The following is a 25,444-nucleotide window of genomic DNA, read 5'->3' on the forward strand; positions in this document are numbered from 1 at the left end:
CTTTCTGAGCTAGTCAGGAGTCCCACGGCCCAGCCTTTTGTTTAAACAATAACTGTACCCTTTTACCAATGATTATAAAATGCTGTGCTATGGAAATAGACTTCTATGTGCTTATCTTATTTTTTGCATTTCAGCCATAGCTGCTCTTGTCTGAAGTGCGCAACAAGGATAATAATAATAAAGTGCTGCAATAACTCCAAACCCTTCAAAGTTGAACAATGGTTGTGCGTAACAATGAATTCTCTGAACATTTCTATTCAAAATGAGAATCCTTACAAAGCCAAGGGAACTGAAAAATACAGTGTTTGGTATTGTTGGTGAGCTTGATAATTTACAAAAGTGTCAGCTGGCAACATTTTTGTCTTCATTACAGTAACTTGAATATTGTTCAGTGCATTTTTTCTGTGCATGTTTTCTCCGCTTTTGGGATTGTGTCTTGGGGTTGACAGATGGAAAATAATAAGTGTTTTACTTTGGGTCTAGTAGAGGGGATGTACTGTGTGATTAGATATTGCTGTGATTTGTCTGTGGATGTTCAAATATCTTGTATTAAAGTAATTGTTAAATCCCTTCAAGTGTTAACTACTAATCTTTTCTCCAAAAGGGCTAAGAACTCAAAACATGATAGATGTTCAAAAGGATGAGTATGGATATGTGTTTTATACTGTATGTACATGTAATTCTGTAACTTTAATAACCCACTTTCTTGCACAAATAATTCTGCAAACAGCAGAGGTATACTGTTCCAGTCGGCGGTCTGTCCCTAGTGGAGTGGAGCCATAATCTGAACATACAATCACCTGGACACTTTGTCTCCTCAGATATTCCATTGGTGCATTAAATTAAAATATTGGCTATGCAATCAAATGAATAGAGACCAACATTTTAATGTTTGTATTTCAGAATATGGGTTTGTAAGTTTGATCAACATTAATTTAGGAAAATGTGGATGTGTCCTTAGATTTTAAAAGACAACCCAACCTCCTAATGGAAAGACACCATAAAAAAATAAGCACCTTCCGTGCTTGTTCATTGACAATGCATGTAAGGATCATATATACTGTATAAGATGCAAAATGACATTATAGTACTGACTTTTTGCCCAGATGCTCTGATTGAAGCTGGATTATTTGGTGAATTTTCTGTTTTGGGAAAGCTACTGATTTGATTTTGCAAATTTCCATCTTAATTTTGCAATTTTCCATCTTAATTTTGCTCCTGCTAGCTCACAGTGTCTTGCAATGCTTGACCATATGTGAGAGGGCAGATGGACAAACACTGTGTTGAATTTTATGAGGTCTTTGGCATTCTCATAAACATTTAATACCCAGAGACGCTATAATTATATTTTGTCTAGCTCTGCAGGTACTAGATTTCATGATCCCTGACATATATTTATAGTGTAACAAAAGCATTGGTACAGTTCAGAAAGATTACTTTGGTAAATTTGCTTTAGTTGTTTTTGAATTCACCATGACTTTGCTGTTGTTTTTCTGTGTTGTCCTGTGGTTCTTCACTATGATTTACCACACTGAGCCATGGCAATACCAAGGTGTACTATAGCAGACATTTCTTTGAAACAATCACCATGTCACTGGTAGCCATGACATTCTTATGATCCTGTGAGCTAAGGTTCTGGAACGGCATTTTTAAAATCCCTGCAAGACCCAGCAAAACTGAAAGGAAAGGGAAAAACAATGCATAAGTGCAAAACATTACCATGGTATAACTTCATAAGGGTAGGAAGTGGTAATGATTACTTTTTTAGATTTTTAGAAAGAACAACAGCATCAAAACTAAGGGCGCTGTTGAAAAACCAGACACAGGCCTTCCCCACAGTCCAGCGTGAGTGCAGATTCCTGGGCCTGCGCGTCTTGTACTGGCTCTGCCCATGTGGTGTTTGTGTCGTGGAAATGGGGCTGGAAAAGACTTGTGGATGAACTCAAAGGAACACAGCTGCTGTATTGGAAGTGCTTAACAAAAGCTCTGAGGCTTCGGATGTTTCAGTGATTCCTTCTTAATCTCTACAGAAAGAACCCGCAGTGCAGAAGAAGGCTATAACCTTTCAGGCTATAAATCTTCTAATCATAAGATTATCCTCTCCCTGCCCATTTTGTTTTACAGTGTTTTTATATTAGGGTCTGGACAGGGCAGAGGAGAAACACAGTGGCATCTTTGCCTAGCAACCTTCTCGGCTGTAATGTCTCCTATGGTTTCAAAGTGCTCCAAGTATTTGGCTTGCTCGCGTCCAGCCAAGGACTGTTAATGTTAATTAAAGCCCTTGACTGAAGCTTTTACAGATCTGAAGTGACAGTGGTGTGGCCCAATGCCCAGAGAAGAGGAAAACTTCTCAGAGAAGCAGCTACATGCACTGAAAAGTCTAAGATCAGCATCCAGGTCACGGATCTCTGGGATTTTAATTCCTTAATTATTCTTGTTCCTATTTTTTCTTGCCATTGTGCATTAATGAATCCATCCAGCATTCTCAGATGCAGTACCTCTTTCTTTCTTGGTGATTATGTGCATGAATACAATTCCTCCACCCCAAGCAGAAACTCAACTCTTTATTTGTGTATGAAAGCTGTTAGCCGGGGCAATTTTACATTCAAACCCAAATGTTAACTTTTTGAATATTTCTAGATCACTTGCCAGATCAGATCTCTTGCGTGGGCTCAAAACATAATTCTTTGTCATTCCTATGTAAAAAATGCACAGCTTGCTTGAGCTTTTAATTGAAATCCCCAAACATAAGCTTTCTGCACTTTACACACTTGTGTGTAACTGGAGCTGGACCAGGAGCAAAGTGCAAGCGAGTTAGTGCAGCTGCTTTTCACTTGAAGGCTCATTTACGTCTCAGCACATTGGCGAGTTCTAATGTTTTATGAGAACCATATTGCCCAGAGTTCGACGCTACAGCATTTTTGCATAACTGCATACTGTGAAATCTTATATATTGAGAAATGGAAAACATGTTGAGTGGGTGATTTTAATATGTGACAGAGTATCCAATTACAAACAATAATCATCTTGTTTTGTGCCGTGAGATCAGAACTCACGGTTGCCTAGTGATGAAGCTGGCAAGTAACTTGTTGCCTAGGAAACAGTCAACCTAAATACTTGGTCAGAAACAAGATTCATAGTGGTGATATTTTATGACAGGGTGATGCGTTTGTTTATTTGTTTATTGCCTTCTGTAATTTTGCATGAGCTTGAATGTAAACACTTCATTTTCCGTTAATGACTCCAAAAACTGCACCTCTGGGAATGAATAAAGATGCTTGGAAATTGGGTTAAATTCCTAATGAATTTTTATAAAGTAATTTACATTTCCTCAAACATATCAGTACTAGCTTGATATATATATATACCAATATTATTTTAGATACTGTAGGTTTTTAACTAAACTTCATTAGGTACAATATTGCTATTGGAATGGCTAGTGTTATTTTACACTATTTGTTATATTACAGAAAAACTGAAAATTACAGAGCTGATTTATGGCCAGAATGTCTGTGCTGAAATCAGACATTTAACAGAGCCTTGTTTCAGTTTGTTTTATTCTTCGTATAAGTTCTGGGGTCTCATGTTTAAAAAATAGCAGGGTTATTACAGTATATCTACAGTACTGTATATCTACAGCTGCAGAAAAAGAGAAACTGAATAACAGAAACTGCAAAGCTGAGTGCATGTCAGCAAAACTCTGCCTTTTGAGCAACACGAAAGTAGAGAAATCTGGATGAAAAGCCAAGCCACATTTGCAGATGGCTACAGCATGACAGCCCTGCTGACTCCTTCAGCGTGGCTCAAATGAGAACAGCTAATAACTGTTTTATTTCTTAAAAATCCTTAGCTTGGAATCCAAAGCTTGGAATAGTCAATAAACTGAGTATTGAAAGAAACCTGTCACTCTGTTCAATCATGAGGAACATTCATGATTTAAGGAAACTAAAGAATACTCTATTCACGTGTAGTGTAAAACAAGTAGATTTATTTAGAAAACAATATACTTTTGATTTTGGATATGAAATCTGTTAGGATTTGAGGTTTTTGGTGATTGTGATTAATTCACCATTCCTCACTGACCATGATACACCGACGTTGACTGTTGCACAAACACTAAGTCATTAGTGATTACTTAGTTGGTCAGGCTAGTCAGACACAGTGGATGTGGTCCTTTAGCATATTGAGTATCAGACCTGGAGAAAATCAAGACAGGAAAACAAGTCTAGTTTATGGGCATCACCTTTGTTCCTCCACGCCGTGGAGCAGCACCTCTGAGCCAGGTCCTCTCTAGCACCGAGTCAAAGCCCGGTGCAGACCACCCTGCGGCACAGATGTGCGGACCAACATGCTCATTGCTGTGTTCAACAGACCAGGGACTGAGGGGGTGATAGTCCAGGCGGGAGTGTCTAGTGATTACAGAACTCCACTCATAGTGACTGATAGCACCCTGACTGCATGTGTTAGGTGTTAGGGATCCGGGCCTGGATACTTCAGTGCTGCCCTCCCGGTGGGCCCGTCCCGACATGACAACATTCCCCCTGTCGCTCGCGGAACAACGACATTCTTGTAAGACGAGAAGGTGACAGTTATGCCATGGATGCTCTGCTTGCCAGACTTGAACCCCGTTGAACCTCTGTGAGCTGGGCTGGGAGGGCGTGTGGCACCTGGGGCTCAGGGCACGTGCATGTCCCGGCTCAACGAGAGGAATGGGGCAGAAGCCCCAAGGCAGTGTCTGCGACAGGACTGCCATTGCTATGGCTTCCAATGATGCGCACACACACATCCAGCATTTGAATTCAATGCTAGATGCCTTCTTGATCAGTCATGTCGACAACTGATCTATGTTAATTGGAATGAAGAATTTACCTACAGTATGTCATGCCTGTTCAGTAAAATATCAGTGTACCTGCTACAAATAACACTTGTCCCTGTTACAAACGTTTTCCTGCAGGTATCTTTGTCAATTTGTTGAAGTTAGAAGTGATGTTTCTTTAGATGTTCAAGATTGTTAAATTATACTCTTTCTTTCTCTGATTATGCTAAACCTAAAAAAAAGATAAAAAGTTATCAGAAGTATTTTCTATATGTACAGTAACTGAAAAACATGTTGATTACCTGTTGTGAGAGTTGGGATTAAATTAAACCTAAATTATAGTTTGTTCTGTTTCATTTTTGATTATTATTTTTTGCAGCATACTAAAAGCCATAGAGTTTTAAGAAGTTAATCACTTCAAATTGTCCCCTTCCTCTGAATAGATGTGTAATTCACCAATTATTGGTTATGAGCCCATTTGTGCAATTTTCATGGTAATTGTGTCTGTCGCACTGTTTTTTTTAAAAAGGACAAAAACAGAGGAAAAGCAAAAATACATAACTTAATTGCAGATAAAAATGTTAAATGTGCATTGATTCTTCCTACTTTTATATAGTAGGTTTTTTTACATGCTAAAAAATCCTGGATGAAGGTACTTCTGGAGGGTAAAAGGTTGATTTCAGAGAGCACCCTGAGAAGATTAATACTTGCGTACAGGGTGGCTCTGCTTAGTTACGTACGACCGGCCCCCCTGCTCTCTTCTGCGAGCAGTGAGGAGTGTGTCTGGAATGGGCCTAGTATGTGGTGGTGTAATAAAGTTATATCTGGTATGAGCAGCTGGCAGGCTGCTCATTCCTCAGTGAGTTTAATCTCCCCGCCAGCGGGCTCCCATCCTGAGCCATGTCAACAGTAGGTGCTAGGGTAAATCATGGGCGAGCAGCCGCACTTTCGTCTCTGCTGGACAGCACCCCTACTGTGTCATCAAACAACCTGCAGTCCCCACGAACCTCTCTGGCCAGTTTCTCAGCGGTCCTTCCACCACCCTTGATTCTTGAGTCTTATTTCCTAAAGTACTGAATAATTCCCAGTTCATTTCTACCACACCTGCCTCATGCTGCTGTGTACTTCACCTGTTGTGATCAGGGATTTACGTTAGCTTCTTATTCGGAATATTGTACAAAAACGTAACCTGTTAAAAAATAAATGCACAGCAGATAATGCGTGCTGGATTTTAAGGGAGCCATGAATTCACCTTGAAGGGTAATATTGGCTTTGGTAGGCAGTAAATCTACATATTATCAATTTGAATGTTATAAAACCATTTCCACAGGAATCCACAGGAATCAAAACGGCATGCAGTCACTGACTGACCTTCTGTAATCTGAAGGTGTCAAATTAAGTTAACTACGGCTATTAGCTGTTTTGGAAAAGCGAGGCGACAGCACTGCATGCTCACTCCTGCTCTCCGCCGTCACCAGCTCACCGAACCATGGGGTCTCAGCTAGGTGAAAGCCAATGTCACTGCCTGAGGGGTCCTTGTCAGTGCAGGGGCAGTGCCTAGACCAGGGCTGGGTAATGCCGGCTTTTCCATATTGTTCCAGGTAGTCCTGTTAACAAAGTGATCTTTACCACCTGTTCTTATTTAGCAATTAGGGATTTAATTTCAATTTAGTAATGATTTAATTGTAAGATTCAAAGTCCAGTCATGGCATGTAATGGAAGTGCTGAGGTTAGCCACTCTTGGTCTAGCCTACAGGGCTGAGCTTGTGCTCTAAGTGAGAACTTACCTTGAGCCACAAAAGAGCTCCCTATCTTAAATTCTCTAGGCGTGATTCTGTGCTGCTGGTTTCTTTCCCCTCATCAGTCTTGGCCTCGATGTAAGTGGGCCTGAAAAAAAGAAAGACAATAAAATAAATGTCACACTGTACTTGAGAATTGCTTCAGAAATTACTTTCCAGCAATTTCATATATGGATTGTCTTTTTTGTTGTTGTAATTTCAGCATACCGTGCAAGTCTTAGAAAATCAAATATACAAAATAATATGATGATTGCGGTGACAGCAATTTAGGTGTCAAATGCTAAAATGGTCCTATTTGTCTTTTATAGTCTGCTCGTTCAGTGGGGAATGGTGCTGTTGTAATGCTGATTGCTGGGGGGTGGAGAACAAAGTGTGTGCAGGGTGAGGTGCTCCGCTGTGCTGCTGGAATGCTCTTTTCCAGCTCTGGTCCCATGGCGAAGCTTGAGCATGAGGAGGTCATGCAAACCAGTGGCCAAATGAGCTGCTAAAGATATTGCCATACACGTCTAAGTTGGACTTACTAACCGCAGCCAAACTTACAGCCAGATTTAAAAAGCTAGCTACGTTTATAGAATGTAACCTCAAGTATAAAAAATGAAACTCCCACCAACAACTGGGACATTCCCGAAAAAAACTCACCAGAATATGTGAAAATATGTGTCCAGCACATCTTCTGGACCATGACCTGAAGGTCTACTGTACTTCAGAGAATCTGCACCATTGTTTATGTGTTGAACAGTAACCTCTCTCAATAAATGAGTTTGAGTGACTGTTAATTTTTTATTTATAGGACCTAGTATCAAAGGCCTTTTTTCTGCTTTTGACTGGCTGTGAAGAAAATACAAGGTTTTGGAGATAATATATAGCCTTTTCAGGCAGTATACAGTATAGCTTTTAGCTAACATAATATTTCATTTTGCCTATCGATGTTTATCAAACAGCTTGTACTTTAAAAAATATTTAATGGAAACCTTAAACAGGAACCAAAGAATCACTGTGTCTAGTTATCATGAATAGGTACTCTGCCCCCTAGTGTTTAATAAGGAGTCTTGCCCTGAGCTGTTAGGATAATTTCTGAAAACACAGCCCCGTTGCTCTATAAGCGTACAGAGTGATACAGCCACCTACTAAAACCCACATACTTTTCAAAACAAGATCTGGAAGGCTGCTTTTGTAAGTTGTATTGTGCTTTCTGTGCTGGAGTTTTACAGTGTTAAAATATTTAAAATGTGGGGGGTCAGACTTTATGTAGTTTATGTAGGATGTTCTCTCAGAAAACATGTGAGTATGTTGGAGTACAAACAATACATCCAAAAAGTACTTTTGCTGTCTGCATTCAAAACACTGAGTCTTTGAGTCTTCATTATCAAGAATTCTAATTAAGGTAACTAAATATGCTTATAGGGAGATTATTTTTTTATTTTTCTAAGCAGTTTTTCAGAATATTCAATTATGTGGTTTCACTGCAGTATCTTTAATCTCTTTTGACTGTCATCTGTAATATGTTTAAATAAATAAGATTGCAATTAGCATCTGTGTAACTGAGATGGAAGTGGAGATATGTGGGCAATTAGCAATTTAAGCTTTTGTAAAGTTGGAAAGGTGTTTTCTCCAGGGTTTCTTTGCATTCAAATAAATGCAAGCCATTGTTATAATGAAATGGCATCTTTGAAAGCTCTTACTTACAACTGTTAGTCACAGCAAGCTTGTACATTAAGAATTTAATTGCATTGGCTCTGAGGTTTAACAGAGGGCGAAGGAATAGCTGCCACAGGTAAGAAAGCACAAAGGTCATTTATTTTTTCCCTGTGTCCTTGGCTCAGGAACATAAACTTCTATCTACAATATTTTCCTTATCCCAGTCCCATTCCTGTTTCAGTTCACATTGGACACTTAGAGAGCATTCAGCTGTTGTAGAAACAGTATAATTTTATTTGTTTTCAAGAGACAGACATATTGTCACATATAAAATATAAATCAGTGCCAGAAATTTTGAAAAACAGGGCCATCCAGCCCATCCAGCCCATTTGCTTGTTAGTAGCCTATCGATCCAAGGATCTCACGCAACTCTTTCTTAAAGGAGGCCAGTGTCAGTTTCAACAACACGGCTGGGTAGCTTATCCAGACTCCCACTAAACCTACTGTGTGGGTAAAGAGGTGCTCCCTGTTCCTGATTTACAATGCACTTCCATATAGTTGATACCAGTGTCCCCTGGTTCATGTTTCACTGTCGATTCTGAAGCCCATTAGATTGACTTTGTCTCTTTGCTCTTGAGGATTTTAAATACTTAAATCAGGTCCGGATTAGGTTCATAGTCTCCTCTTTAAGACCTGAAAGGTTCATTTCCTTTGACCTGTCAGTGTAGGATAATCCATTAAGCCCCAGTATCTATCTGCTCGCTCTTCTCTGGACTGATCCCAGAGCAGCAATATCTGTTCCATGTAACAGCAACATGACAATTTGAGTGACATGACAATTTGTGGAAGAGAGCCCAGCATTGTCCACATCCCTTTGCACTTGGTTGGGATGAATCCAGTTTAAAAATACTCCACCTTGTCTCCTTTGTTTTATTGTAAAGCTCTGTGAGATAATGTACTGTACCAACTTGACCACAGGGAAAAACTCTCCCATTTTTGTTACACAGACCTTGACTTTGCCTTCTTCCAATTCAAGATCAAATAAAGACCTGCTCAGATAGTGTTATATCCCAGACATGACTCACAGGGGGTATTCAGTTCCTCCTCCTGTTTATATTCCATATTTCAAAGGGCTACACATGCAGTATCTTTACACATAGTTACTGTTATTACGGCATATTGAATTACATGTCTTCGCTCTGTTTGCTTAATTCCTGTTTGATTGTAACCCATTGTATATTTCAAGAATCCTTTAAAATCCAAAAGCAACTCATAAGAAAGGGGAGAGGTCTTTATTAAATCTTGTTGTAGTTTAATTGAATTACCATTTGCAGCCTTCTTATTACACAGGATGGAAATGGAGGGTGGAAAAAGATGAGTGGAGAAAGGAGCAACAAACCAAATAAATCGTTGCCCAGTGAGCTTCTCCCTGCTTTGTCCATGAAAATGAATGAGAGGCCATGTTTACAGTTCAACAAACCAGAGTGTCCACAGTAGTAGCCAGACAGGCTTTGAAACTGAATCATGAACTTTTATGTTCTGACAAGGATATACTACATCTATCAAAATACACTCCCTGTTGAAACTTGAACTATTAATCTATCCTGTCTTGCAAAACTGGAACCTCAGGCACTTGCACCTCATCAGAAGTACAGACAAATTAGGGCACAGATGCCTCTTTCTGTGTCTGATTGGCACGCGGGCCGTGTTTGCCAGCCAGCCCAGATCCCCCCCTTTTGCTCAAACCTGCTGTCTGGGGTCAGCCAGGCCTTAAACACAGCTATCAGACAGCATTGTTTACTGGAAGAACCCGCCCACACACCAAACAAGCTGCTGTTCATTTCCTGCATAACTGTCAAAAACATTTATAATTGAGATAGGAACTAAATCAGGGATTGAGGCTACTATTTTGTCATTACCACAATCCTGGTAATCTGTAACTTACTTCATTTGAGTGCCCAGCTTTCATGTTTGGTTGCTGGCAGCTTAATGATCCAAGAATTCCTATTTCATAAAGCATCCCGTTGCGTCCGTTTCAGTAGCACTGGGAATTTTGTACAAATCTCTGTGTTAGGAAGTGTCTCTTTTTTTCTGTCTTGAATGCTCATACACTTGATTTCTGCATCCATAGGACCTGAGAACGACCCCTAAAGCAGTAATATCCTTTTTTCAGCAAGGTTTCATGGCTAGGAGGTGGTGGGACTGGGAAGGGAGAAATGTTTTGTAAGTTTGTTCCGTTTTTGAAAAAAAAAAATAGTCCACAACCATTCACTAAATTACCTGTAATTAACTCTGCATAATGAGGTATAATTTAATAAAATATTTTAGGTTTTAATTCAAAACAACTTATATTTGCATATATTGCTACAGCTGTGCTCCACCTGGTAGCTGAACCCATAGCCTTCTGGTTCCAAATACTGAGCCCTGACCACTTCTGAGTACTGCTGCCTACGGAACAATCACAGTTACATTATTGGGCTGTGCTAAAAACAATCACTTAAAACATATTGAAATAACTCTTGAACATGCTACCATCAAATTGGTATGTCCCTACAAGCCTTCATAGCATCATGCTCTGTAATTATGTGTCTAGGAATGCCCTCTGCTTGAACAGTCTTTTGCTTCTGTCTCATCATAGGGACTTCGGGTTCTGATGGTTTATGGCCAGTTAGTTCTGCTTTAAATGCTTTGCTGTCATCACTCCTCAAGTTACAGCCACCCCTCTACTCTCTGATCTCAGAGACAAAAATAGGAGAGGGGACAGTCACTCTCAACATTTTGTACTTTGCAGTGGATTTCAGTGAGATCCTTCATTCTGTCACTGCAAAAGTGCCAAATAAATGTACAGTATGTGACACAGCTTGCGCTAATTTTCAGTTTTGAAAGGGAAATTGAATCACATTCATGATCTGAGTGCTCGTACAGCTGGTAATCCGCTGATGTCCCCTGTCCTGTGATTTAGCTGGCTCGCTGGCCTAAGTAAACCAAATCAAGGATTTTTTCCAAAGCAAGGCTATCTCTGTAACAGTGCTTCCTTCTGTTGTGTCAGAAACATGCTGCGCTTCACCTCACCATTTCCTGGAAGCACAAGTGGCTCTCAAACTCTCTTCCCTTCTTAAGAAACTGGGAAAGAACTGGGTTAGGCTCAAACACTCTTGACACAAGAGAATCATCCTTTCTGTCCTTATTGTGAGACATGTAAAACTCTAGTAGATCAAGTAGGGAGCTGCATCAGCTGGCGCAGGCTACAAAGGAACAAGTAAAGGTTTATTCCAAGTTGAAAAGAGAAGAAAAGAAACACAACATTTCGGGTTTCCTGAATTATTTCCTGGAATAAACCATTACTAGTTTCTTTGTAAACTCTGGTAGAGTGCTCTGTTACATGAGCTTTCACGGCCCTTCAGACATTAGAAAAGTGACTTCATGTCCCTAAAGAACACATATTGTAGCAGTTCCACAAACCCTGATCATCACTTGCCTTGGACTATCTAACATACATTTTAGTAGGTGGATTCAGATCTGGAACTAATCTGTGTCCATGAAATCTAACCTTTGCATCTGAGTTTCTGGCCTACAGGTTTTGAATCTGACAAAATATTTCTTGCTGATATTCTGTTTCATAGTCTTTTTATAGTTTTTTGCTGAATGCTGAATGTTGGTTGATTAAAGCTCGCCTTGAGAGTTTGTCAGTATGATAAATGCTCAATATGGAGTGCTTATTTCAAAGGACTTTTTAAGAATTTCAATTTCATTTTGGGGGAGCAGAACTCAAACTCAGACTGTCCAGCTGTGGAAGTGAAATGACTTGCCAGGAAAGTCTTCGGCTGACCTACTGTAAGTCTAAAAAATTCTACATACAAACCCCAAAAACCCAACCAAATGCACACACATAATTATCTTGAAGTGACTTTGCTGAGAGTGACAAACAGTACATGTTTCCGTTTTATCTGCAGGTGTATTCTAGCTCGTGTGGTTTAGATACTCTCTTCATGCTGGTCACTTTGTCTTTCCACTCTCTCCTTCACTCTCCCTGTCTGTTTCACCTCAGCGTGAGGAGCAGCCCCAACGACAGAGATGTCACCACGCTCTGATGGCTCCTGGAAATGTGGTCCTGATAAGCAGGAGTCCTCTTTCTCAGTACAGGCTGGCATTCTATGCTGCCAAAGCTTTGCCTGAGGCTTGTCTGTTTTCTTTTTTTTTTGCACATTTTATTATAGAGTGAACTTTGTTCGCTCTATATTATGTACTGTCTCTCAACGTCCTATATTTTAATAAATTGAAGAAAATGTCAAGGGGAACTTTTTAATTCAAACCAAGGAATTATAGTAAAGCAAATAATTCAATAAACAAATATGTAGTGCCTTGTTTTGTCAGTTGTCAAAGGTTTGCTTCCTTTCAAATTTTGATTTTGATGTTCTTAACTGACATTTATAGCACCTACTTTAAATACAATCTAAAGTGACAATCTGAAAAGACATTTTGCTAAGGACACAATGGTCCATATTTAAAGCCTCATATTTAATGTCAGGTGTGTGATGTTTTACTGTTTGCAGATTAAAACTGTCCTCTGCCAAGAATTTAAGACCACCAATGGGATGTGAATTATAATTAGAGCAGTATTGAAAAAGTCTTACACTAAAATCTTGATGGAGGAGATTATTACTCTAGAATACACAAACATTATAACTTTGTGTAACTATAACTATTACTTTGAAACAACTAACGCTCACTCGACAAGATTAGTTAGCATTTGAGGCAAAGCGAAAACATTTTTGTTCTTATTTCTTGTATAACCTCCAAAGTCAAAGTGTGCCTTGTGAACAAGCCAGCATGTCCACACTGCACGTTTACGGGCCAAGGCTGCCCCCTCCCCATCTCTCTCCGAAAAAAAAAAAACTGGCATTCTCTTCTGGAGCACTGAGCTCTCCTTAATCCCTGAGCCTGTCAGGCCCTTTATATAGGAAACTCATCTCACCGACCAGGCACAACTGGGCTGATGGATTTATCTCTGGAGATAGGGTTTCAGACTGTAAGATAACCCCCCACCACATACACACAGCGCCGGCACTGCCCCTCCTTCCTTTTAAACTAGCCCTCGAGTGTGGAGCTGTGCTTTTGGGTGCCGGACAGAAAGGAGAGCCTTGTGATTCCCTCTGTTTCCTGCTTTCAGACAGAGTGCGGCCCAGCATGGCTGGGGCAGGGGGCAGTGGATTGGAGGTCCTGCTGTCCACACTGCAGGTAAGAGACGCCACGTGTGGGGGCTGAACATGAAGGCAGCAGAGCGAAAAGGTGTGCGGAGAGGGCTGTGGTAACAAGCTCAGCAGCAGCACCTGAGTGAATGAAAAATGGCCAAAAAGTTTAATTCCCTGGGTATTTTAGCTACTACTACGCTTCTATGTCAATTGATTTATTTATTTTGGTTGTTTGTGCAAACAACGTCCTTCGTTTTTCTGCAGGTCTTTTCTGCAGTAACACACGCAGCAGAACATCTCATGTTTTCTAATTTGTGTCTGTCTGAATTTTTCACGAGCACCTGGAATGTAGTGATAGCTCAACTTGTATTCAGCCCACAGACAGAAGTTACAGGTCAATTAATAGTTATATGGAAGTCATGAGGTGAAGCCTTTCTCTGATGCAGATTCAGCTGTGTATACAGTTTGTCAGCTTTCACTGTAATTAATATTTAATTTCTGAAATATATGATTCTGAATTTTATTTTCCTTCCATGGTGAGAATTATTCCTATATGCACCTGCTGTGGATAGGTCATTGTGTCTTACTGTCACAGAAACTTTAATGAATGTTGATGATTTCTTTGTGAGCAGAATTGTACTGTACAATAGAGAAGAGTCAGACTGTCTGGTGGTTTTCCAGTGTTGATGTATGTTTTCATGAATTAATTGATTTATTTGTCTGGGGCTTTTATTAAAGGTTACTTTGAAGAGTTGAAAAACATTGTCTGCAAAAGTAATGCAGTTAGTCATAAAAGCAATAGAATATATTGTTTTGCATTGTACAGTAGAGCTGCTTTTTTAGGCCACAGTGTGAAAGTTACATGTGGCAATACAGACAGTGCATTCTGAACATTGTATTCATGTCTTGCTATGCATAATGACTTAGAAAAAAAATTAAAAAGCAGGGACATCTTCTTCCATACAAAAGAAAGCCCCACTTCATTTAGCAGGGCTAGCAGGGTGAGGTTCACAACCATCAGGGTGATTTTTGGTTCCAGCAAATTTTGTTCCAGATTGCCTTAAAACTATAATAAAAAATGAAATGAACAAAACATGCTTGCATAGGTGTGAAACATTTTCCACTACAATGTTTTTTTCCACTAGAACTTAATTTTTAAATTAATAAAAGTGGATTATTTTTGGTACAGTAAAAGAAGGAAGCTATAGGCACAATAGGCTATAGGCACAATAGTTGATTTGGATAATTCAATAGCAATATTTAAAATGTTTTATGTACTGCATTGTCTACATTGTTAATTGCGAAGATTCCTCTGCTATTGACACTGTGATGGTTTGACAGCCATGGAAAATCTGTTAGGAACATGACCTTAATGACCTTAATTATTGTAATTGTTGTTCATGAAGCAATACATATATTTTGTCACAATGAAGGAGAAACGACATAAAATGGTTTGATAACTGAAACTGAACTAAAGCAGGGAGAGAAATTGCGTTAATGTGATCAAACTGTTTATTTTTGTGTTCTCTTCTTTAAGCACGATTGTCCTTGCTCACAGTAGACCCATGTGACAGTTATCAGTTCATTTGTTTTCATGTAATATTCACTGTAGCTGCTGCTGTCTTTTCATTGTTCATATTTTCATATGGACCAGAACAGGCATGGGTTTCCCCGACACTAATGTACAACACAGAGAGAAGAGGTATATAACTTCATAAAGAAGGCTGTAAAACCCTAAATTTACTGCAGTATGAAAAAAGATGTCTTTGTATGCAAAACCTCAATATCCTTTTTGTAAATGCTCAGTGGTTAAAATGATATAGTAATATACAGTATTTAACAAACTAAAGTGGTGATAACTTGCGACCAAGAGTTAACGTGCACGTTATTTTCATAGATCATTGCTAGGGCAAATACTATTAGTTTACAATAGATAATCCTTATAGAACATTTCATTTTTAAATCTTTTGAGATCCTTGTGTTTCAATATCTTCATCTCATCCTGCTTTTTCTTGCAGGATCCCAGGGAGAGTACTGTAGCTCTTACATACTGTAGCTGCAGACAAACCAGTCATTTTAAATGCAAACTTGTAAACTCAATACAGAAAACTGGGATTGAAATAGGGACCTTCAGCTCTTACATAAGAACAGTTACAATTGAGACGTCATGTAACTGTTATCTATCCTGTTCGATAAAGAGTTGAGTGACAAAGGAATTGAATCTAGAAGTTTCTGCTCCATAGTCAGACTATTTATCCATTGTTCCCCTGGCCTAGAGAAATCATTTTCAGTCTCATGCTGTCCCACCCAAGCCATCTTTATATGCAGAAACTTTGTATGCCATTTCTTGAACAAACCTTGTCATCCTGTTTTCTATACCTACTTTGGTGTCAATGCACATTCAACTGACTGTTAGCCAATTCGTTAATTTTAGCCAGGATGACTTGGATAGACTAGGACATGAACTGTGTCTGAATCACCAGTATTAGCTCAGTTTTTCCATTTTACCCAGGGGACAAAGGAACAGGAGGTGTGTGAGCTGTTCAGAATGGCTGGCAGTGTACCAGTGGGGGAGCTAGGAGCCTTCCGGACCCTACCACAAGCATCTTGCCGTAATTGCTGAAACATTAAGTTCCTTTAATTTATTAGGGTAGTTGTAAGAACATAAAAAAATGTTACAGACGAGAGGAGGTTGTTTGGTCCATCTAACTCGTTTAGTAGACAGTAGCTAATTGATCTGAGGATCTCATCCAGCCATTGCTTGAAAGAAACCAGGATAAAATGGATGTTCCACACTTCCATAACCCCCTGTATAAAGAATTACCTCCACTTGTGTGGAGTGTGTTACACTGTTCAATCTGAGAAAGTCCGGATGAGATCTGGCATCTGGAGAGAGTGACTCCCTGGATGCCAGTCATCTCATTAGACCGGGTGTGTCTCATTTTAACCAAGCCTTTTTCCAAAGGCACCTGTCACTACCTCACACAGCGTTTTAGATCTTTTGTTATAGTAAGTACTGTAGTGAGAAATTCTTACTTTAAGACTCAAAACTGCACAAAAAGCCACTATATTAAGTGTCTCATTTTATTACATAACTCAACACCGCCTCTTCACAATTTCTCCTTTATAATTCCATATAATGCAGCCAAAAACGCTTTTCTACAGTGAACACATTATGAAATTAGATGAGTTTACTGAAATGTGTTTTTTTTTCTAAGGAAAGAATATGTCATTAATAGAACTAGAGCCGTGCATGGAAGTATTCAATGAATGTAGATTAGTTTTCAATAGAACTCTAAAAATCCACAGTTACAAGGCACATGTCTGGCAACTGGATGTCTCAAGACAGTGAATTTGTCAATGTTGAGAGCATGACTTGGGCTGTATTGAAATACACTTTGGCAGCTCTGGCTTTGGACAAGTTCTGTTTAGACAAGAAGGGATGTCACCACCCCCCCAACACCCCCTCCCTACCTCCCTGTCTCTCCAGACCTCCTGGAGGTAATACAGTCTTAGTTTTCAAATCATTAGGGGCTATATTGTAACTCAATTACCAGCCTTCGTTTGTAGCTGTTGGAGCCTGAAATGGGATTCATGAAGAAAGACACATGGAATTGGTAGGGCAAAGCAAAGCAATCTGAATGTTTATCATATGAGATAATCCAAACAAGAACAAAATGTTAAAATGCAAAGATTACAAGTAACTAAAACCCAATAAGTTATTTTGCCATGAAAATCTCACAGATTTTCGTTTTTCTGAAATCAGTTGTAAGATTGCATGGGTCTAGATTCATGAAGACGCAACTGAATTCCCAAATGATTTTTGGATTGACTGGGCTTCATATGAAGTCAAGAAAAGAGGAAAAAATTCTAGGAAGAATGAAAAACTTTGGAAGCCCTTCTAGAAAAAATACATATGTCTGGAAAAGTAAGGCACATTTAAGTTCAAAATGTTTGACCAATATCCAATGGGCTCTGTAACACAAATGGAACATTAAGTACATCTACAGTATAGTGATAATTCATGCAGTTTTAGTGACTCAATTCATTGTTTGAATGAATGAATACAACTCACAGACTATGAGGACAAAAATAACTTGTACCTCAGTGCTCCACAAAAAAAGCCTTTCTGGGCACAGGAGACTAAAACCCAGGCCTATCAAAATCTTAGTCTACACTAATAAAATACATAAAAATAAATAAAAATGAACTTTTTCTACTGTTATTCAGTCCAAAGCACCGATCAGATTGAAACACAGGTTTAAAGCAAGTTTACATGGTTAAGCAAACTGCCATCCTAATATCATCAAGTTAGGTACATCACCCTCAAAGTTACAACGTACAAAAGCAAACATTTAATAGGTATAAATATCCATCCATCAAGCATAGGCTCGTGGAGGAACCAGAGCAAAAACTGACCAGCAACAGGCACAAGGTGGGGCACACCCTAGATGGGACACCAGTCCACTGCTAAGCACACACAGATATGGGCACGCATTCACACCAGGGCCAATTTTACAGGTGCCAATTAACCCACCAATATGTCTTCGGACTGTAGGAGGAAACCACAGGATCCGGACCATGCAAACGCAGGTTGAGCATGCAAACTCCATGCAGACAGCATCGCAGGAAGTGAACCCAGAGCCCCAGTGCTATGAGGCAGCAATGCTAACCCCTGCATCACCATGCCTCCTATAGAAATAATTGCCTTCCTGTAAATAATAAGACATATTTTACAGCTAGAATACAAACTGATTGCTAGAAGCGCTTGATGGTCAAAATACAAAAAGCAGCCAGATAAAATATGATGTAAAATGGCTGAACAAGCCTGGCAGAAACCAAAAGATTGGTTGGGGAATTAGTGGATGTCAGTCATGTTGTGGCTTTCAAGGCATTTCAAGATCTATTTTCATTGAAAACACATCTAAAAACGTTAAATCAATAATTGCATTTTACCAATGGCTTTCTTGTGCATAATTTATTGTTGTCAAAACATCATAAAACTTTTTCATTTTGCTTCTTAAAGCTGTCATTTATCATTACTTATGTAATTTTAGAGCTCATCTTTGGTCTTGAAAAATAATTAGGCTCTGTAGATCTCAGTCTCTGTGAATCTGAAGTAAGTGGAAGCAGAAAGACTAGAAGACCCTGGAGTCCTGCACTAATTTAGTCTGACACCCTTTCTATAGTTTCAGTGACTGCTCATAACTTCAGCATGAATCAGATACTGTAGAACATAAATAAATGCATAACTGCCCTTCAGCCCTGCAAGGTTCACAAAGGGGGCACAAAACAGGATATGGCAATAAATGTTTCTGACATCTTTTTCTCAGTCGGTTTTAATGGGTGTCATGCTCTGTGTGCTTTGCACATTTTGGAGACTTGCCTCCTGTCACATGAACCCCTAGTCCTGTGTTTCAGCTGTGTTCATCGGGATACATGAAAAACACTTACCCCAATGCACATTCTGAACACATACTGGTGTTGGGATCACAAAATGGTTTGCGATTCTTCATTTGAATGAACTTCTCATATGTTTGCTTGTGAATTGATCATAGGTGGTCAAGTCCTATTCACATATCTTGAGCTGATTTGAGGTCTCTATAAGACAGGGCCCAAGACAAGGCCAGATTTCAAATGCGCTGAACAACAGGGTGGGAAGCACCTTTATGAGTACCTCCGCTTGAGGAAAAAGACAAATGACAATGTTTGTGCATCTGACAGGACTGCTCAATCATTAAATGAAATCCAAAGACATTTCAGATGATCAGAGCAGGGAGGATTTTGCTGACACCAATTACAGTGAGGCCATGTGTATTTTCTTTGAAACAGCTGCAACAGAAATCTCAGACAGCAGATGTTTCTTTGCGGCTACCTATGTAGTGAGTATGGCATTCATCCCATGCTCTGCATAACTAGTGCTAAAGGGTGATTCATGACAGGATAATGTGTCCTCTGGATCCAGATCCCGTGAAGCTGACCCTTGACCTAAAAGTGGACACATTATGCTATACTTTGTAGGTCCCTTTGTTTTAAATTTGGAGTGAAAGTATGACATAAGCTCTTTGTTTGGCTTGAGAATGAGAACAGTACTTTTTTGGGCGGAGTGAGTCTATAAATGGCATCTGTAAGATTGTGGTTGACCCTGTTTCTCCTAATGCATCCCCCTGCTCTCCCTCCTCAAGGTGCTGTTTCAGTTAAGCAACATGGTCACCCTTTGGTGCTGTGAGGCTGTAACGATGGCCCACCACAATACACACCCTTATGTGCCATACAGTAGTGTGATTTTGCACAAACAATATGGTACTTTGCAACTTTGCTTTTGAAGAGTGCTCTTTGTAGGAAACCATCACAGAGTGCTTTACATAGTCAGTAAAAAGCTTAGCCCAAACATTCTCTGTTCTGAATGAAATCCTTTCACTTCGTGCTCAGAAGAGGCTTAGACTTTGGCCTTTGTAACAGGAACTGGAAGGGGGGTCCACAGGTGTGACGCACTGCAGCTGAGCGCTCCAGACCTGGCCAGCCAACTAGCACACCCCATATACAGTACATGACCTGAGCTGCTCAAGTAGCATACTGTACAATGTTAGTAGATAATCAACGTAGCATGATTAGAAAGTCTTTTTCAGCATAACCAGTCGGATTTCCCATTAGGCAGTGTAGGCACTGTGCCTAGGGCCTATGAAATTTGTACGGCCTACGAAGGAGGGAAACACTAGTGACTAACGAAAAATGAGCTGAAACAACATGCTTACGATCGACTCTAGGTGCTCCCAATCAATAATCATTCGCTATCTAGCGGCTGTACTAAAACTAGAAGTATTGAAGTGACAGTCGCTCGACTCACTCCATCAATCACGAGGTTTAGCATTAGAATAGTTGCATCATGTCAATCGACACAATTCAGTTGGTGTTTACCCCTCTTTTAGCACATTTTGGAGTGAAATTGCCCGGGGCCCACAAACACCAAAATCCAGCCCTGAGCATAACAAAGGGTTTACAGAGATTCTATAAAACAAAAATATAGAGCTGACCTTCTGTTACAAACCACTGTTTTGTAAATAAACGTCAGTAAGTACATAAAATGCAGTGTTAAATATTTCATTTGTGCACAGATCCTCAGTTCTGGTAATGGAAGGTCCAGCAGGTTTTGTGAAGCACTTAAGCTCCTGTGTAAAGAGTTTCAGTTAGGTCATTATGGACTTAGAAAGAATGAAATCCAGAAGATCTCCAAGACCAGATGCGAAGATCACAGTTTTAGGGGGACAAACCTATTGACAATTTTAAAGGGAGGCGATTTAGCTGGTATTGTCATAGTGTACTGTGAGTTGACAGTGTGATGTGGATGCAAGAGTAATTTATTACCTGGGATGATCTGTCTTAGTTTTGTACTGCATTTTGTTCTGGTAAGACAATTCTCTAGATCACAAGAGGTTTTATGCTCAAATATTTCTCTTCTCATTCTAGTTCTGTTCTTTCATAAACTCTGACTAATTAGATACCTGTTTATACTTCAAATCTGTCTGCCATTTGATGTGGATGTACTGTATATGCAATTATAGTTCAATGTGAAAAAATCTTCCCTTTCGTCACATACTGAATCACGGGGTCTCGGCCTTGGCACCATTTAGAAATCAAATGTTACTATCACTTTTAATGAACATTCACACTTCACTTGGAAAGGGGAGGAGAATAGAAGTCACAGCCAGCCTGAATCTATAGATAGCAAAGCCATTGTCCTGTCAAGGTGGTACGACACCACCTCCCTCCCCAGGCCAGCCATTTCACGAAGACGTGAAAGGCATGAGAGAAAGACGCAGTGCTTCCACAGTGCTGCCCCAGTGGCAGGGCCGCCTGCACAGCCTGTCAGCCTCTACGCTTGTAAATAGTAGCCCTGCACCCTCCCTCCCTGTCTGTGCATTTAAGAACTGTGGATTCCAACAGAGGGCGCTGGCTGGATGCGAAGCCCAGTTCAACAGACATGCACCTGCCGTGAGCAAGCTGACAGAGCCCGTTCTGCACACTCATGTCTGCATGCATGTATTTATTCATCCTTTAGCCGAGATTTCCGAAGTCAGGCAAAGACATTTTTCTTAAAAGGAAAAATTATTTGCTACAGTAGGTTCCTGGATGCTCTAGTATTGAATTGTTACCTGGTGCTAGGATGGTGGTTAGCTTAAAAATCCAATTTCTTTCTCAGAGATGCTAAGACTGCATCCTTCTTTTTTTGTGTGAGATTGCACGAAAGCAAAAAGAAAGGTTCCAGAATGAAAGAGTGTGCAATGTTTCCACATGGGATTGTCATACTGTTTGAAACTCATTTAAATGTCCAGGCATGTTCTATTTGTGTTACAGCTCATGAGTTCTTTTTACCTTGTTTCCTATGTTGTGTGAATCTTTGTAGTGTGCAGTACAAGCTATAAACTTTTGTGTGTTTGATTGTCTCATCTATTCACTGCAATTTAATTGTTCATGTCTCAAATACAGTGGTCTCAAATACGTTTATGAAGATCTTCAAAGCACTGCATGTCTGCACTAATACTAAAGTGCACAGCAGGCTAAGTGCCCAATTCTTTGCAGGTAGGATCCTTGTCAGTCTTGATGATAATAGAATGCTGATATATAATGGCTCTTCGCAAGGGGAAATGAATAGACCATAGAGCTGCTAATTCACTAAATTAACACTTTCACGAGTGACATCATTCTCTTCTGTTACAGCAGAATCCCAGTGACACTGAAGGCACTCTCACTATTCTTAATGTTTTGGATGAGCTGCTTTCTGCTGGTGAGTAACATTGAAAAGGAAAAGCGAAATAATACAGTTTGGTCCACATATATTAATGTCTATCTGTGTGACATGTGTGACATTGTGTTTTACAGTACGGGACAAGGAGAAGGAAATCAATCATGTCTTAGTCAGTGGGTTTCTAAAAAAATACCTTTTAGCTTCTGCAAAGATCTGCAAACATATTTAATAACAGCAGGTATTAAAAGACCTTTTGTCATTCAGTCAGTGGGCAAAGTGACAGCGGGGCTGATGGACTGATTGTATCTGCATGAAATTAATATAATCTCATTCAAACTTGCAATGTAGTTTTAGTTTTTCTTGTACTAAATTTGGTCCCTCCCTACTGCTGATCAGACCTCCAATTATGCTTTGTCAAGACCTGCAATAACCCCCCCCCCTGTCACCTCTTTACAAGCAAAATTTCTATCTGAGATTGGAATGAATAGATGAGACTAATGATCAACTCAGTTAACATTAGTTAAATCATAGGCTCTACCTTAATTGTCTGTTTACTGTATAGTGTCAGTTGACCTTCCAGTTGTGTAGACCCCTGTTATAGAGTGGCATGCATATAAGATTACACTGCACCTACACATTTTACTTATAGTATGTAGTAAAATGTTTCTTTTTACAGTTTTGTTAGAAACTGCATCTTCCAATTCAGGGTCAGGGTCAGGGGAGCCAGAATCTGGACCAGCCAGCAACAGGCTCAGGGCCGGGCACACCCTGGGAGTGACACCAGTCCATCACAGGGCAGACACACAGACACTCTCACACCAGGGCTAACTTTCCCAGAAACCACCTACTTGGAGGAAACTAGGGCAGCTGGAGGAAACCCATATGAGCACAGGGAGAACATATATATTCCCCACAAATAGCACCTAAGGTCAGCAAAGCTAACCATTGTGCCACTGTGTAGCCCTTAATTAGAGGCGTCACGGATGTGTAATACTGTAACGCATACAGCCGACATTGCAGGTTGTGTGAGCCGGCTTACCAGCACGGAGATCTCACGGCCCTTCCCTGTGAATAGCAGGGACCTCAGCCGCTGGGTTGAAGGGAGATCTCTCTTTAGCTCAACTGGCGGGGTCCCTGTTGAGTGATGCCGGAGTCCCGGGTTCGAGTTCCCAGCAGTGGTGGGCCGACCTGAGGCAGCAGTGGCGAGGGCGCATACCCACGTGAACCGCGACAATACAGTATAAATCATTATATTATAGGTATAATATAAATGTATAAATACATATAATATAATATAAATCAAGTACAAAGTGTGACATGTTGGGGTATTGGTCCCCATTGCGGCAGTCTTGCTAGCCTGTCTTGTAGCTTGAGGAAGAGGCAGCACACGGGTGTTTAGTACTGAAGCTGAGCAGATGTTCATGCTCCCAGCAATGGACCTCTGACTTCTGCATTTTCAAACAAAACCTACTACTTCTCCCAGAGTTCTAATTAAACATTTCCCAAACTGGTCTGAAAAATTGAGTGGAAATGAAAACAGCAGGTTTATGTTTGCCACATCCTTATCACAACTGAGAACAGGCTTTCATTGACACCTGTGCTCAGTTATCTCAAGGCTAACATCCCATTGACCATGATAATCCACAGCCTGCTGGGAAACGTAGTTTATCACTCTAGTGGGCTCTAGGAACTGCAGGATATAAATGGGTAAGATATATGTATATATACAGAGGGTAAAGGATATTGGTGTGCCTCGTCTTGTTCCATATTGAACACTCTTTACTTGTCCCGAATTGTGACACAATAGTTAGAACCAATATCAATTCCTTCTGCAGCATCAGTACAATGGCAGGTCACATGCCAGTGTTATCTGCTGTCTGCTTGTTTTCACGCCCATGGGGTCTAATAGAGTGTGACATTCCTGGTTGTCCGCATAACCAGGGCTGATCTCTGAGGCATTTGACAGGCACCTAGAGGCATCGAAAGACAACTTTTGCTCAAAAACAGGCATCCACTGGCCGGAAGCCAAAATGTCATCTGTCTGCAGCATCTTCCTCTGGAAACATGCTGTAGACATAAGGGGATTAATGCTCTTGGTCAATGCACTTCAATAGTTTGTTTGCTGTTATGACATGCTCACCTCTGGTGCAGTTCTAGAGCTGTGGGATGCATATACAATATATATTAACAGCCTATTAGTAGCAGTCCCTTGCCTTACAATGTTTTGCAATGTTAGTGTCAAATCCACAGCTAAGGTTTTCTTTACCGACATGTTACACTTTAATTGAACCAGATAAAAGTACACTAAATTGAATTGTATTCATTTAGCACTCACACAACACATTCATGTATGCTGCTCTACCACTCATTCCTTTTATTTGCTTTACTACAGCTACCCAACATTAAAATGACAATATGAAGAAGCTAAATCTGTTAAATCATGTTGACCTTAAGGTATTTCCACACAACAAAGGATCATGCTGTGTTATTAAGAGGTCCCATTCTGTTTGTGCCCTGCCTGTGTTTTGCAGGGACTGATCGCAGGATCCACTACATGATCTCCAAAGGTGGAAGTGAAGCTCTCCTCCAGACCCTGGTGAACACTGCCAAAGCCCTCTCTCCCAACTATACTGTCCTATTGCCCCTGCTGCACCTTCTGGCCAAGGTTGGACATAGAGGTAAAGTTGAAAACCTCTTAAGTGTTTCTGCATCCCCACAGCATTCAGAGACCTGGTAGAATTCTGATTTGTTTCTCATACTGTAGGTTCTCATAGGCTGCCCCTGTGCTTACAGCCTTTGTAGACATTTTTGAACAATGGGTCCTGATATTTACATCACTTTTCATCCTAAAAGGCTCCCAAACACTTTACACATAGATGGGGACCCACTTCATTCCCATTAAAGAGATGCATCCCCTTGAAGCACTAGCAGGCCCAGTGTACAACAGATCTGGAAGGGAAGTGAGAAACTGCTTCACCAAGGGAAAGGGGGAGGAGGGTTAGGCAGGCCTAAGGTTGAATTTAGTCAGGTTTATCATCTCATTCAAAGTACGGTACTTTCTACAACACAGTGTTACTGCTCACCACACCGAGACATTGCTTGGACAACTATGGACCAGAGGAAACAGCACCCTCTGCTGGTCTACCAGCTCCACGTACAGCAGCAACATTATTTAGTTTCTGGGGTTTGATGAGATCAGGCCACAAGGTTGTAATGCTGCTGCTGTTTAAGTCCGCTTCCCAAGCATGATAGT

General features: G+C 40.3%; 1 protein-coding gene across 4 annotated transcripts in view; it reads left to right on the top strand.

The window, feature by feature from the left end:
- Nucleotides 1-13,259: 13,259 nt before the first annotated feature.
- Nucleotides 13,260-25,444, top strand: part of LOC102692475 (cytosolic carboxypeptidase 4) — a 180,030-nt gene continuing 167,845 nt past the window's right edge. For 2 of the 4 annotated variants that reach the window (XM_015343419.2, XM_015343420.2), the window contains exons 1-3: nucleotides 13,260-13,491; nucleotides 22,164-22,230; nucleotides 24,723-24,869. In XM_015343419.2, coding sequence (XP_015198905.2) covers nucleotides 13,441-13,491; nucleotides 22,164-22,230; nucleotides 24,723-24,869 — 265 coding nt within the window. In that variant the 5' untranslated portion in view covers nucleotides 13,260-13,440. The remainder of the gene's footprint in view (nucleotides 13,492-22,163; nucleotides 22,231-24,722; nucleotides 24,870-25,444) is intronic. The other 2 variants (XM_015343415.2, XM_015343416.2) reach the window with 2 other exon arrangements.

Source organism: Lepisosteus oculatus, chromosome 5 (genome assembly GCF_040954835.1).
Source record: "Lepisosteus oculatus isolate fLepOcu1 chromosome 5, fLepOcu1.hap2, whole genome shotgun sequence".
Taxonomy (NCBI): domain Eukaryota; kingdom Metazoa; phylum Chordata; class Actinopteri; order Semionotiformes; family Lepisosteidae; genus Lepisosteus; species Lepisosteus oculatus.